This window comes from Strongyloides ratti, assembly GCF_001040885.1.
Source record: "Strongyloides ratti genome assembly S_ratti_ED321, chromosome : 2".
Lineage (NCBI taxonomy): Eukaryota > Metazoa > Nematoda > Chromadorea > Rhabditida > Strongyloididae > Strongyloides > Strongyloides ratti.
The window spans coordinates 10,559,042-10,575,532 of record NC_037308.1 but is presented as its reverse complement, the minus strand read 5'-3'; the positions used below and the strand labels follow the sequence as shown (position 1 = coordinate 10,575,532).

At 23.7% G+C, this 16,491-nt stretch overlaps 6 protein-coding genes across 6 annotated transcripts; 3 read left to right on the top strand and 3 right to left on the bottom strand.

The window, feature by feature from the left end:
* Positions 1-381: 381 nt before the first annotated feature.
* Positions 382-875, top strand: SRAE_2000337300 (Protein kinase C; the record flags this gene model as incomplete). Its single annotated transcript, XM_024654558.1, has 2 exons — positions 382-597; positions 672-875. 2 exons carry the CDS (start codon positions 382-384, stop codon positions 873-875), a joined length of 420 nt encoding a protein of 139 aa, XP_024507918.1.
* Positions 876-877: 2 nt separating this feature from the next.
* SRAE_2000337200 (Protein of unknown function DUF229 family and Alkaline phosphatase-like, alpha/beta/alpha domain and Alkaline-phosphatase-like, core domain-containing protein) lies at positions 878-2,742 on the bottom strand (the record flags this gene model as incomplete). Its single annotated transcript, XM_024654557.1, has 2 exons — positions 878-2,659; positions 2,707-2,742. The coding sequence occupies 2 exons, from the start codon at positions 2,740-2,742 to the stop codon at positions 878-880; spliced, it is 1,818 nt and encodes a 605-aa protein (XP_024507917.1).
* Positions 2,743-3,404: 662 nt separating this feature from the next.
* On the top strand, positions 3,405-5,294 carry SRAE_2000337100 (Protein kinase C epsilon type; the record flags this gene model as incomplete). Its single annotated transcript, XM_024654556.1, has 3 exons — positions 3,405-3,654; positions 3,706-5,081; positions 5,136-5,294. The coding sequence occupies 3 exons, from the start codon at positions 3,405-3,407 to the stop codon at positions 5,292-5,294; spliced, it is 1,785 nt and encodes a 594-aa protein (XP_024507916.1).
* Positions 5,295-5,667: 373 nt separating this feature from the next.
* SRAE_2000337000 (Stall) lies at positions 5,668-9,951 on the bottom strand (the record flags this gene model as incomplete). The annotated part of the gene is made up of 5 exons (XM_024654555.1): positions 5,668-5,815; positions 5,884-6,124; positions 6,161-7,343; positions 7,440-9,791; positions 9,865-9,951. 5 exons carry the CDS (start codon positions 9,949-9,951, stop codon positions 5,668-5,670), a joined length of 4,011 nt encoding a protein of 1,336 aa, XP_024507915.1.
* Positions 9,952-10,485: 534 nt separating this feature from the next.
* On the bottom strand, positions 10,486-11,321 carry SRAE_2000336900 (ERI1 exoribonuclease 3; the record flags this gene model as incomplete). Its single annotated transcript, XM_024654554.1, has 2 exons — positions 10,486-11,227; positions 11,287-11,321. 2 exons carry the CDS (start codon positions 11,319-11,321, stop codon positions 10,486-10,488), a joined length of 777 nt encoding a protein of 258 aa, XP_024507914.1.
* Positions 11,322-13,013: 1,692 nt separating this feature from the next.
* On the top strand, positions 13,014-13,499 carry SRAE_2000336800 (Hypothetical protein; the record flags this gene model as incomplete). The annotated part of the gene is made up of 1 exon (XM_024654553.1): positions 13,014-13,499. The coding sequence occupies one exon, from the start codon at positions 13,014-13,016 to the stop codon at positions 13,497-13,499; it is 486 nt and encodes a 161-aa protein (XP_024507913.1).
* Between the last annotated feature and the right edge of the window lie 2,992 nt (positions 13,500-16,491).

Sequence of the window (16,491 nt, the reverse complement as noted above, 5' to 3'; positions counted from 1 at the left end):
TTACATATTTTATTGAAATTTTTATTTTATCGTTAAAAAAAAATGTATGTATATATATATATATTTCAAAACTAAAATAAAATAAATTCTTTATTATTTTTATATACAAATTTTAAGTATATAAAATTTTTCATATTTTAATACTATTTTTAATATTAAAACTTAAGTGTTATAATATTTTTCTTTTATAGATATATAATATTAATTGGCTATTTTTTTAAAAAATAATTTTTAGTAATTGATATACATATCTAAAGTTTCTATTTCGTATATATTATATTCAATTATTCTCCATCTCACTTATTTTAAAAAAAGTTTTAACAACGAAAATAAAAAAAAAATATCTTTTTACTATGAACTTATAAAAAAAAGATATTAAAAATGTCACAATTATTCAATGGACACTTAAAAATTCGTCTTATTGAGGCTGTTGATATAAGACCTACGGAATGGAGTAAAAGATTCAATAATAATAATGGAGCTGAAAATATTCTATTAGATTCATATGTAAATATTGATTGTGATGATGAATATCATATTGGTCAATCTTCTACAAAACCAAAAACTAATCACCCTATATGGAATGAAGAATTTCAGGTAATTTTATTATATTTTATAACTTTTTTTTTTTTTTTAAATTATTATATATATATTTATATTTATTTATTTAGTATGAGGTTCATGAAGGCAAGATTATGGGGTTTTCAGTATTTCATGATTGCGCTCTACCACCAGATGATTTTGTAGCTAATTGTAGATTGTACTTTAGTGATCTCAACATATCAACTCCACAAGATGTTTGGATTGACTTGGAACCACATGGTCGATTGCATGTAGTTATAGAAATTAAAGGAGATCTTGTTCTTGAAGGTTAGTTTTATTTTAAATTTTTACAAAAACAAATTTTTTTTAAAATTTGATTATTAACACAATAAGAACTATTTCCATATTTATTAATTCTATTAATATTTCCATAAATTTTATATGATGATGATGAGTTAGGTAGAAGTATTCCTTCAAATATTCCATCACCAGGAGATGTTTGTATTGTGACACGATATACTCTTTTTATTGTTGTTATTTTATTATTATTTTTAAATGAATAAAATAATTTTGAAAGAAATGATTCATCCATCTCTGTTGATGGTAAAATCATTTCAATACCATTAACTTCTTTAATTTTTAATTTTTCACATAAATTTGTACTATTATATAAAAAATTATTTAAATAATTAATAAAAATATTTGGTAAAATTTTATTTCTCTCATCATCTATTGATAATGGAATCTCCTTTTGACAGGGACAAAATTCATCAGGTATACCAGCATCCATACAATTTCTATTTTCATTAATTTTTCTTAACAAACTCTCACCCCGTATATTATAAAGGCCTTTTATTGAATTATGATTATGTTCAAATGAATTGATATTACCCATATTTAATATATCTTTTAATGTTACATAAAAATCCCAAAATGATGTAAGAATATTAGAATTTTTTTTAACTATATTTAATATATCTTTTCTTTTTTCTCTTAATTTTTTTGGTATTGATAAACTAAAGAATGGTAAACGTTCCTCCATTCTACCAATAGGTGTTTTTCTTATCTCATCAAATCTATGTCCATGATCACCAAGTATAAAAAGAAAACTATTTTCTAAATTTTTTATATTTCTTTTAAGAAATCCCTCAAAATCTTCATCAGCTATTTCTATTTGATTAATATAATCATGACTTATCTCTGTAAACCATGTCAATGAAAATAATGGAGTTAAATTAGAATAAAATTGAATAAATTTTTCTAAATACCCAAGTTGAATGTTATGCATTTTATTATTACCATAACATAAATAACTACTTTTATGAATAAGCCATGATTTATATATAGATAACCAATATGGTCTTAAATAATATGTTGTAGGTTGATTTTTAAAACCATTAGCAAGATAGGTAAATAAATTATAATCAGTATAATCTTCGGCATACAATGTTGTATAATTTTTTTTACCAAAATCATTCCATATTAATGGTACAGAATCAAAAAATTCTTTTTTTATATCTATTTTTATTTCATCCTCATAACCAGATGTCATTGTTCTTTTACCTGTTAAAAATGCTACTGCATTTGGAAATGAATTATCACCAACTTTAGTCATTCCATTAAAAATAATACTTTGATAATCATTTTTTAATACTGATAAAGTTTTTGGTAATTTACGAATAAAATTTGAATGAGACAATGAATCAAGTACAATGATAAAAACACTTGGTTTTTTTGAATTAATTATTTTCTTTTTTTGATTATTAATTATTTGATAATGATGATTTGAGTATATATTTAATTTAAAGTATGACTTTAATCCTCTTACCTCCATAAATTCACAATTTATTTTAGTTTTATTTTTAAAATCTTTCCATTCATTAAAAGATAAGGTAAAATCATCATTACCACGTGAAAAACATCTATATTGAAATGCTAATTTATTCATATCTAATCCAAAATTATCTAATTCACTTTTATTTATCATTAATTTTCCATCATATAAATATGTTAATTCACCTTGTATATTTTTACATTTAAAATTTTTTATATTATAAATATATTTTTTTATACTAGAATCCCATGGATCTAACTTAGGAATGATACAACTTTTTGTCTAATAATATAATATTTACAATTTTTTTAATAGTCTATAAAACTTACATGATTAGAAATAAAATTATTGAATTGTTGTTCCATATTATAAAATATTATTTTGTCATCAGTATTGATAATATAATACATTCGTAACCATAAAATAAATGAAATGAATATAATAAATAGAAGGATAAATTTTCCATAATATATAATAAACATTTTTAGAATTTTTAAATTCACCTAATAAAAAAAAAATTTTTTTTCTATTTTTTTTTTTAAAATAAGTTTTATACAAGTAGGATAAAATATTTATAATAAATAAATAATAATTAATTAATTATAATAATATAATAATAATAATTTTAATTAATAGATAGGAAATATTAATTAATAGATATTTTATATAAATTATTAGGTCAAAGAAGGGTAAAATATTGAGTGAAATAATTAGTATCCTAGGTAACTCTTTTATTTTGGTAAAGATTATCAATGTAACTCTACGAGAGATATAATTATAATTTTACTCTTAACATGTATATATATATATATATATATTAAATATGTACATATATTTATATATAGAATCATTTATATCATGCTTTATAATAATAACTAACATTAGAAGTGATAAAAAAAACTTTAACTTTAAATAAAAATATTTATAGAGATAAAATTTATCATTATAATAAAATGATGATTCACTTTAAGATTATTTGTTATCAAAATCTTTACAAGTATATATATATATACATATATATATAAATATGTATATTAAAACTTTATATATAATATATATATATATTAAATATAATAATATTTCAGAAGGAAGTAATGATCCGGGTAAACAAAGAGTATTCCGTGAAAGGACAGATGCTTTCAATGATAGACAACGACGTGGAGCTATGCGTCGTAAAATTCATGAAGTAACAGGACACAAATTTATGGCACTATTCCTTCGCCAACCAACATTTTGTGCCCATTGTAAAGATTTTATTTGGGGAATTGGAAAACAAGGTTATCAATGCCAAATTTGTACAGTTGTTGTTCATAAAAGATGTCATTTAGATGTTGTATGGAAATGCCCTGGAAATAAAGGTGATGCTATTGATGAGATAGCATCAGATATTCAAGAACAAGGATTGGGTAGATTTAATATAAATATTCCACATAGATTTGCTGTACATAGTTATAAACGGCCAACATTTTGTGATCACTGCGGAAGTATGCTTTATGGGTTGATAAATCAAGGACTTCAATGTTTAACATGTAAACTTAATGTTCATAAAAGATGTCAAAAAAATGTTGCCAATTGTTGTGGTATAAATGCTAAACAAATGGCTAGTGAACTTGCTCAGTTAGGTTTAACTGGTGATAAAATGAGCATTAAAGTTAAGAAAAAACCTAATTTTCAACAATCAACATCAAGTGATGGTGATTCATATTCAGTAGCATACAATGTTTCAACAGATGACATCAAAGATCCTTTAATACCATCAACAAATAAAACATTTTTATCAAATGTTAAATGTGTTTCATGTATTTCTGGTAATATGTCAGCACAAATACGTCTCCCAAATCAAGTTTCAGTTGGAGATTTTAATTTCATAAAAGTTCTTGGTAAAGGATCATTTGGAAAAGTTATGTTAGCAGAATTAAAAGGAACAGATGAAGTTTATGCTGTTAAAATTCTTAAAAAAGATGTTATTCTTCAGGATGATGATGTAGAATGTACTATGTGTGAGAAACGTATATTAGCATTAGCTGCAAGGCATCCATTTTTAACAGCACTTCATAGTTGTTTTCAAACACCAGACAAATTATTTTTTGTCATGGAATATGTCAATGGTGGTGATTTAATGTTTCAAATTCAAAGAGCTCGGAAATTTGATGAAGCTAGAGCTAGATTTTATGCTGCAGAAGTGACGTGCGCACTACAATTTCTTCATAAACATGAAGTTATATATCGAGATTTAAAATTAGATAATATACTTTTAGATGCTGAGGGTCATTGTAGAATAGCAGATTTTGGTATGTGCAAAGAAGGAATCAATGCTAATAAATTGACATCAACATTTTGTGGAACACCTGATTATATTTCACCTGAAATATTACAAGAAATGGAATATGGAGTTTCTGTAGATTGGTGGGCATTAGGAGTTTTAATGTATGAAATGATGGCTGGTCAACCACCATTTGAAGCTGATAATGAAGATGATTTATTTGAAGCAATTTTACATGATGATGTTTTATATCCTGTATGGTTGAGTAAAGAAGCTGTTAGTATATTAAAATCATTTATGACAAAGAATCCTCTAAAAAGACTAGGTTGTGTACAATCACAAGGAGGTGAAGATGCAATAAAAGCTCATCCCTTCTTCAGAGAGATTGATTGGGAAGCATTAGAAGCAAGAAAAGTCAAACCACCATTTAAACCAAAGATTGTATGTTTTTTTTTTAATAATTTTTTTTTTATTTCTAACAATTTTTTTTTTTAGAAATCAAAACGTGATGTAAATAATTTTGATGCAGATTTTACTAAAGAGGAACCTGTACTGACACCAACAGATGTTGGAATCTTAAAATCAATAAACCAAGAAGAATTTGCTGGTTTTGATTTTGTAAATACCGATTTTCATTATCTGAAACATGATTAACATTTTTAAAAATTGTTTATGAATGTTCTGTTTTTTTGAGCATGTTTCCCGGTACTATGTAAAAAAAAATTATATATATGAATGTCGTTTAGTTTTGTGTTTAACTAGAATAGTCTTTTAAAATAGTATTCTTCAATTTTTGCTTCTCATGAGAAGTTTTTTGTTCTAACAAAAACATTTTTGTTCTCAATTAAATGCTTCAATTAAAAAAATTTCTTTTATCTAAAAAATCAATTGTAGTATTTTATAGATAATAAAAAAATATTATTTCAAATTTATTTATTTATTTATATATTATATACAAGTTTATTAAAAAAAAAAGATAAAATTGAATAAATTAATTTAGGTTAAAAATAATTATATGAGGATCAAATTAAAAATTAGCTATTAAATTTTTAACAAAACTAGAACATGATTTTAACTTATAAAATTTTTTAATTCCCTTAACTTGAAATTTTTGATTGCAAGACTCTTCTTCAATTTTGTAATGTTCTTTGCATGATGTTACACAACTTCGTGATCTAAAAAAAATATATTAAAATATTGAAAAATAAATAAATTATGATGTTAGTAAGCGTTAAAATAAAACCTTGTTCGAGTAGAAGATAAGGTAGAACAGTTTGTGATTTGACAATTACTCCATTCACTCCATTCATTATACTTATCTATTTCATTATAACATTTATCTTTTTTTTCATATGCTTCTCCTGTACAAGATCCAAAACAAACTCTAAATCTTTCTGTAAGGCAAGTATTATTGTTATTCCATTCACTCCATTCACCCCAATGATTAATATTACCCGAACCTTCTACATTTATATTTGAATCATCTAAAAAAATTTGGAACTAAAAATTTTAAAACATACCATTACATGAGCATTCTTTCATTTCAAAATCTTTTCCTTTACATGATTTTCCATTATTTTTAGGTATTGGATTATTACAATAACGTGTTCTTGAAGTATATTTACAATCTATACATTCTCCAAATTCAGTCCATTCACTCCAACCTCCATCTACTGGTGGTTCTGTACATTTTTCAATATCTCCACGACATGGTCTTTGATCAAATGAATAACCAGAACAATAAGCACCTTTATTTGCAGGTAATGGTGAAGAACACATTCTATTTCTTATTTGATGACCTATTGCTGTACCACATTTTTTACTACATTCACTAAATTCACTCCATTCACTCCAACCACCATTTATAGGTCTACAATTAATTGGTTGACATGATCTTGTATCTGTTATTGGTCCTATACAAAATCCTTGAAGTGATGGATCTGAAATTTGACAATACCTTCTTTTATATTGTGTTTGTGAAAAACAGGAACATTCTGAATATGAAGACCATTCTGACCATGTTGGTAAATTTGTATGTTGCAATGTTATTGAACTCCTCATAATACATGGTTCTCCAAAACAAGGTTTTTCCTCAAAACTATCACCACTACATAAAAATACAAAGTCAGCTTTACAAGTTCTAAATCTTTTTTGTTTTCCTTCTCCACATATGGCATCACATTCTCCCCACTCTTTCCATTCACTCCATTTATTATCACAATCTCCAACATTACAAGTAACAGTTTCTGTATACTTTAATGAAATTGGACAAACACCTTTTATACAACTTCTTATACGTGTTTTTAATCCTTCACCACATGTCATTGAACATTCTGAAAATTCTGACCATTCACCTAATTGATATTTTTCTTTTTCTATTGAAATACAATTTTGTATATTACAAGTTTTTGCTTGTTTTTGTGAATCTTTACAAGTTACACCATTACATAATCTTTCTCTAACTTGAAATCCTATACCACATGATACAGAACATGGAAGCCATGATGACCATTCTTTAACTGTATCACACTTTTTTTTTTCTACCATTTCTTCTTCTATACAATTATCACCAGATAAACAAATTCGCCTTCTTACCTGTTCACCATTATTACATGATGACCATTCTTCCCATGTTCCAAGAATAATACATGGTGGTGGTTTTGGATCACATGGTCTTATTTCTAATGAATTTCCAAAACAATTCTAAAATGAAAATAAATTTTAAAATAAAAAAATAATTATCCAAAAAAAATGTTAATTATATATTAGTAAGACATATAAGATGACAGTAAACCATACCAAATCTTCATTTAATAATATTGGATTTTTTGGTTTTCCTCCTTTTTTTCCTTTATTATTTTTATTTTTTTTTCCTTTTTTTGGGGCTACTTTTTTAGGATTTTTTTTAGGTAACTGTGGTTTGAAAATATTTAAAAAATTTGTCGCCTGCCTTTTTGCATCAATTTTTGGTTTTAATATTTTCTTTTTATTTATATTATTTTTCAAACTTACCACACATTCTCTAGTTCTTTTTTGTACACCAGATGTTCCACAGTCAACAGAACAATTTGACCAACTACTCCATTGACCCCATACTTTAGATGTATCAATTTTATCTGATAAATTTTTTTCACAATCTTCTTCATCATTAGTTAACATTGTACTGTTACAAGAAACTTTTAAACAACTTCCACCAACACAATATTTTCCATCACCACATGGTGATCCATTTGGAAATTGTCCTTTATTTCTTATTAATTCAGAATCTTTTAAATGGCACCAAACTTTACATGGTTGTTGATGATGTAAAAAACTTTTTCCACTCAATTGACGATCTGGTTTTGTTTTATCATTCTTAAGAGCACTACATAATTTATCACCATATTGTTGTTGATTGAATCCATTACAATGTGGTGAACCACATATTATTCCTCTAATATTATTTCCTTGGCATCCTCTACCACCATTATTAGGTGCTGGATTGTTACATGTTCTAATTTGACTTCTAACACTTATACTACCCGTAATTTGGCATGGTGTTATTGGACAACTAGATTCTTTACTAAACCATGAAGACCATTCACCATTAATAACTTTTGGTTCATCACCATCAAAATTCCATCTTTTACATTTTCCATGATTACACCATTTTCGATCACCACACCATGAACCTTCTAATGCAGGGTGTGCTGTTGAAATTGTTGATCCATTATTTCCACACCATAATATTCTACAAATATCTTCTAATTTTCTTCCATTTGGAATTTCAACCTGATAATCAGTCCCCCAAAAATAACTACATTGTTGATCAAGGGTAAATCTTTGTCCAGGTAATCTACCATCTTTTAGGTGATCTGCTGTTGATATAGATACTGCTGGATCACGTAAACAATTACCTCTACCACTTTCATCTAATTGCCTTAAAAATGCTGTAAATTCTCTTGAACTACATTCACTCCAGGTAGTCTTTCCTGCACCATTTACACTAGACATTAGATATGAACTTTTATGACATTCATTTTGAACTCCATCATGAACCATACCAAATGAATGACCCATTTCATGTGCTAATACAAAACTTCTACCTAAATGAAGACCCTCTACTAGTGAACATGAAAAGACATCATCACACATCCTCCCAACTGGTGCAACACCAGCAACTGACTTTGTTGTATGATATATGTCATATCCAGTTAACATAACACCATGATCCCAATGACCACTATCCGTTAAATCTGTACCAGGATTTATCCTACTTTGATACCTACAAAATGCATCTAATAATGTTTGTGCCTGACCATTACGATGAATAAATGTCTCTAACTCATTTGGTTGACTTTTCCATAATTCAAAATGTACAATAACAATTTCAAGATTAGGTGAAAGTGTTGGTTGTTGATATAGAAGATGAACATTGTTTATTAAAGCTAAACTAAAATCCATTAAATGTTTTTCTGGTTCTAAGGCAAATTCTCTCTTAAAATATTTATATAATTCAGAATCTAAAAAAAGAGCAATTTCAAGTGTCATTGGATCCATTTGAGGAAATATAAATAATGAATCAATTTTCGCTTCAGGGGGCAAAGTATAATTAATAACCAGATTTTTTGAATCAACATCACAAAATTCTTCTACCTTATTAGTGATTGGTGAGTCATTTAATATATTCATCTTCTTTTTTTTTTCTATATCCATAATAACCTGTTCTGGAATTAAGGCTGTTGATCGCTTAAATATTATATGTTTTTTATTATATATATTTTTGATACGTCTAGGAATTGTTTGAAGTATTAAAAAATGATCTTCCATTGCAATTGTTCCTAATAATTGTTCAGAACAATCTGATATTGCTGAATTAACTCCATGAGATTTTACTTCACCTTTATAATGGCAATCATTAAAATTAAAATCAAATTGAGTAGTTTTATTTCCATCTCTTATCACGGTTGTAATATCTTTTCCAATAATGTTATAATTTGGTTTTAATAATATTAAAAATGTATCATTCCATGCATTAAATTTTATATATTTATTCCCTACATGATCAATATTCTTTTCTGCATTAATAAATAAATATTCTGGAGTGTCTCTGTAGTTTTCAACCCCAAATGTGTGTAGTAATTCCCGTTTTGTTAATTTATGATGAAATCCCTTAAAAAAATATATATATTTATTACAATAATCAAAAAAAAAATGAATTATGATAAAGAAAAAAAAAACATACATAAGAAATATTTATTAAATATAAAATACTTAGGAACCATTTTATACCCCATTGAAGATTAGGAAATTTATAAAATTTATTCTTCATAACAAAATATATATCTAAAAATTTTGACTGAAAGGGAAATTATAATATAATCGAACATAGGAGTATATATTAACAACTTGTAAAAAGGAGAGATAGATATATGGAAGAAGATAAAACAGGATTATAATATATTAGGTAATTTGATGCATACACTGGTCTTTGTACAAATTTTCAAATGTAAAAAATCACTTTCATATTTAAAATAGGTTATTACATTAAAATATTTCTCCTCATTTCCTCTCTTTTTGAAGATATAAGTAATATTTATAGAACTAATTAACTGGGAAAAAAAAAGTTGATATAATAAATAAATAGGTTTAAAAAAAAACATTTATTTCAATATGACAAACAATTAAAATATATTTATAATTCATGAATTAGTAAATATATCATTTTTTTAATTAAAAAAGAAATTTACAATTATTACTTTCAATCTTATAGTTATAAATTTATTTGCCCTTTTTTTTTTGTTAAATTTTTATATGTATGATATCAAGATTCATGTTTAAAGTAATTTAGGAAGATAAGATTTTTTTAACGAGTTAAACCAAAAATTGTGAAACACATTTCTTTTTTTAACAAGGCACATTGATAATATTTATATTCTTCCATTGTTTTTTCATCATATTCTTTTTTTATTTCAACAAATGAATTTGGCAGTATATCCACATTATTTTCAATACAAATTTTTAATAAGGCTAATATATTTCTAGCATCATCCATACCTGAATGTTCTTTTCCTTCAAATTCTAAAGAAAATTTCATTAATATTGCCTTCAAAGTCATTTTATGTATTTGAAGGTATGAAACTTTTGGAAGTATTTTAAGCATTGAACATCTTAAATCAACATAATAGTAAAAAGATTTAGGAATATAACAATTAGAATCATGAAGATTTGGTATTAAAAATCTTCCTATATCAGCATCACCATCTGTTATTATTACAAATTCTGTTGATACTTTATCGTAATCCACACCATGTTCCTCCAACCAACCTAAAAACATATCCCAAACTTTATCTAATGGTGGTGCTTCATCAATAACATTTTGTGAAATTCCAGTCAACTCCGTACAAAATGCCGTTATATTAGGATTTTTTTTTGGTCTAACATATGAATGAAAAGTAGATAGTATTTGTTTAGTTTTACCATCAACAAGAAGACATGGAAATTCTATAATTTCATGATAATAATCTGGTCCAGAATTAATTTCACAAGTTGCCTCAAAATCAATTACCAAAAAATAATTAAAATACTGTACACATTCCTTTTTGCAACTATAAAATATAAAAAAAAATATATAAAAATAAAAGAAAAAAAATTTTTTTTTTCAAACCTTTTAATGTGAAAAAACTTGCTAGAATTGACCATATTTGAATATAAAATAAAAAATAAAATTCATACCAATATTTTTTATATATTTGCTTACTAATTTATATTATATACAATTTTAAAAAATGCAAGACCAAAGATACATACTTTTCCACTTCCACATCTTATAAAATAAGCTGAATTGATACATATTATTTACTCCATTTTAAATATTTAATTGGGATACATATTTTTAGACATATAATATAATTATATATATATATCTTCTTTTTTTTTAAATAGCTTTAATATTAATTAATCATATAAAATGACAATTTGACAAAGAAACATAACTATTGATATATTTTATTGATACCATTTTACCAAGAATGACATTTATTTATTAATAAAGTATAATAAATTATTAAATTTATGTAATATAAAGTTTTTCAATATTTAATTATTACATTGAAAAATAACAATTTTCATTTTAATTATTTTTGTATTTGTAAATAATGGGGTAATTTTAAGATAAAATATAATATTGACATAATATTTTAACATAATAATTAAAAATATACCATCATAAATTTTAATATAAAAGGATGTTGTATTAATAATATTTCACATAAATAAACATATCAAATAAAAATTTTATTTTATTTTATATAATAAGATTGGGGAACATTTAATTTTTACTATATTTTATAAAATAATTTGTATAAAAAAGTTTTTATCAATATGTATAATAATTTTAAATAATTTGGATGGTTTTTCTTATTATTACTTGAATGATTAAAATACAAGTATAAAAAAATTATTTATTATCATATATATCAGTTACATTGACTACTATAACATATAAGATTATACCATATATTAAAAAAAATAATGTTAATATTAAGAAAGATATCAAGATTTTTTTTAAACTATTAAAATGATATATAATATTAATTATTTTATAACAATAAATATATTTATACTAGTATAACTATTATATATTATCTAATTTTCAATGAATTTTTTTTAGTAAATACAGTAATATATATTAGCATAAAAAAAACTATAAACTTCTCAGAAGGGTAGTTAAATATAGTATTACTGTAGATTTTTTTTTTACATCCTATTAATCACATTAACTTTTATAGTTAACACATGTAACAAAAACATTTTTTTTAATAATTTTAAATTATAATAAATTATATTTACACGTTATATGACAACCTCTGTCATTTCAATAGCAAATAGGCTGATGGTAATCTTGGTTATAATTAAAAAATAAAGTAAAATATATAATAACTATTTACTATAAACTACATTTTACCATAGGATGCTTTATAAAATTGTTCTACATAAATAATAATACTTTAATGATAAAAATAATTAAATTAATATTAATTAGGTTACAACACAATCATTTTTAAAACAAATATATACATTCAAAATAATGTACTTTTGAAATTATTAATAGGAAATTTAGATATAAATAAATTATTTGTATTATATGTATATGTAATAAAAGTTAAAAATTACTAGATAGATAAAATAATCTATAATTAAATAAATATAAAATATATTTAAGTTACTTAATTTTAAAGATATTAAAATAAATAATAAATTTATTTGATTTACTATTTTTTTTCCATCAATTATTAGTAATAATAAAAAAAACATAAAAAAAATTAACCAAGGCAACAACATTGAAATAAAAATTTAAAAATTTATTTAAAATTTTGTTTAAAAATATTTTTAATGAATACTTTTAATACTATTTCATATTATAATTACCGGAACAAATTTTCATTTGATACATTGTCTACTTGTGATTCATTATGTCCTAGTATATGTTCTTCATGTCCAGAGGTAAAAAAATTCAAATATAAAATACCAGAAGAGAAAGACTATACAATAAAACAATCAAAATATAACTATTCAAATGGCTCAACTATCAAAATGTTTAACCAAAACAATCAAAAACAATTTAAATATGAAAATAAAAATGATAATAAAACTTTTTTTGGAAAAACATGTTACAGTGATTCATATAAAAATCCTGGAAAATTTGTACAAACAATATTAATAAATAAAAATTGTAAAACTGAAATAATAAATAATAAGAAAATCACAAATAATTGGGATATTGGTGATAAAGAACTTTCAAGAACTGTATATCTTAAACCTAAAAATAAGGCATTATTTCTTAATACAAAAAGTAATATGGATAAGAAATTTTATTAATTTTAATTTTTCTTCTATATAAAATATATTTTGTGTTAAAAAGGAAGTTTATTTTATCAAGTTTAATATTATATATCTTAGAAATATAAACTGTAAAAATAAAATAACACTTTTTAATATTTTTTTTATTTTCAATTTTTGAGTCACTGTAAAAAGTTAAATAATCATACAAAAAAATAAAAATAAAATTAAGAAAATTGGTAGTAGATTTTTTAATAAAACTTTTATTTAAAAAGTTGTTTTTATTTCATCACAATTTTAAAGGTAGAATCAGAAATCTAGAAAATTTTCTGTCAATTTCTGAATCTCCGAAAATAATGATGTTAGAGCTATGAAAATAATTAATATAGACCAATTTTTGAAAAGAAATCGAAGGAAATTAGTCCTATATTCATAGGACAAGTATTTTCTGAAATACTGAAGAGTCAGAAACAATGAATATTTTAGAAAAATTTCCGCCCTTGGTCATATCTCACTTCAAAATCAAGATAAACGTAATTAGTTTTCTGAAATCGTCTTCTAATAAGTTTTCATATGGGGTCTACCTTCAAAATATTTTTATACCTTAAACCACTTTCGAGATATAAAAAAATGGTGACAATGGATTACGCGCGAAAAAGTACCAAGCATAGTATTTCAGAAACGGTTGAAAATTTGAAAATCTTTTCAACGTAGGGTATACCTTAAATTGTAAAAGAAGCTTAGCGCATCTGGTTTCATGGTTCTGGGACTTCATTAACCTGAGTTATCGCTAGATTCTTAAAACTTTTTTTAAAACATATTTCTTATCATATCTTCATTTTTAGAAGTCCTATAAAGATGTAAATAGGCTTAATAAATTTCTCGTTAAAAATTGATCTAGAAAAAACTGTTTATTTGTAAAATATCTCATTGTATCATAAAAGTCGAAATTTACATAAAAATATTCCCCAATTTCACCCTTCAACTTTGAATCCCTATAACTCCTGAAGTTTCAATTTTTGAATATTGTTGATTATATTCAAAATTCACCCCATTTCAAGGGCTATCGAATGGCTATAGTAGCATATTCAAATTCCAAAAAAAGTTGTTTTTTTTTGGTCACAGTTTTAGAGGTAGAGTCGGAAATTTAGAATATTTTTAGCCAATTTCTGAATATTTGAAAATAATAATGTCATAGATGTAAAAATTAATTTTCTAGACCTACTTTTGAATAGAAATCGAATGAAACTGGTCCTATCTTCATAGGATAATTATTTGCTGAGATTCTGAAAAGTTGGGAACAATGAATATTTTAGAAAAATTTTCGCCTTTGTTCATATCTCGCTTCATAATAAAGATAAATGCAATCAGATTTCTGCAATTGTCTTCAAATGAGTTTTTAAGTGGGGTATACCTTCAAAATTTTTTTATATCTTTAAGTACTTGCGAGATATAAAAAAATGGTGACAATGGATTACGCGCGAAAAAGTACCAAGCATAGTATTTCAAGAACGGTTGAAAATTTAAAAATCTTTTCAACGTAAGATATGCCTTAAATTATGAAAGAAACCTAGCGCACTAAGTTCAATGATTCTGTGACTCCATTTACTTGAGTTATCGCTAGAATCTTAAAAATTTTTTTCAAGCATATTTCTTATCATATCTTCATTTTTAGAAGTTCTATAAAGATGTGAATAGGCTTAATGAATTTCTCGTAAAAAATTGATCTAGAAAAAACTGTTTATTTATAAAATATCTCATTGTATCATAGAAGTCGAAATTTACATAAAAATATTCCCTAATTTCACCCTTCAACTTTGAATCCCTATAACTCCTGAAGTTTCAATTTTTGAATATTGTTGATTATATTCAAAATTCACCCCATTTCAAGGGCTATCGAATGGCTATAGTAGCATATTCAAATTCCAAAAAAAGTTGTTTTTTTTTAGTTACTTATTCTTCTTTATTTCTTTATTATTTTAGTATAAAATTTTTTTATTCAAGTTATAAGTTTTGAATTTCAAACTTATTCAAGATAATTTTTGATCATATTTTAATTTGTCAAAGTTTTATGAAGATAAAATTAGGTTCAATCAATTCCTTGCAAAAATATGATTTAGAATAGTCACTTTAATGTTAATATTTCCAATTTCATAATGAAAGTTGTATTTTTTTTTCAAAAAATATTCCCTATGTTTGCTTCTAACTTTCATTCATCACATTCTTTTAAATTTTTATTTTGATATAATTATGATTGTATTAAAAATTCACTACTTTTCAAAAGTTTTAAGATAAATATAATGTTATTTTAAAATTCCAAAAAAAAAGTTGGCTTCATGTAACAATGTCAAAGTCAACATGAAATGTTTTCCATTGTATCAGTAATTTTTAAATAGAATTTTTTTTAAAGTTGTTAGTATATATAATTTTACAAAAAAGAAGTTAAAGAACAAGGGATTTATTATAAAAAATTTAAATTATTTTTTCATAAAAAAAAATAATTATCATTTTCCACTTTCATTTTTTAAGAGTATGCAAAAAATTCATTTTAAACTATCAAAAAAAATTATTAGAAGTTGTTGTATAACAAATAAAAATAATTTTTTAATAATATTACAATACATACTTCATTTTCAATGTAAACTATATTTAAAAAAAATGAATGTTTTGATAAGATTTTTTTTATATATATAATTATAAGAAATTATTATTTTATCGTTAAATTCTATAAATAGATAACTAGCTATATCGTATGAACGTTAGAATTACTTTATAATAAATTTTATTCATATAGTATTTTATCTTATACAAAACGAATATAAAATAATGACAAATAGTAATTGATAAATATAATTACTTTTTACGCAAAACAACTATTAAAATGATTATATATATTTGAACATTGACAATATGTCAATTAATAAACTATATAATCATAAATAAGATTTATGAATAAAATTTAATACATATTGATTCTTTTATTAATTATTTATCTATCTAAACTGGCACTATTTTTGTAAACTTATTTTAT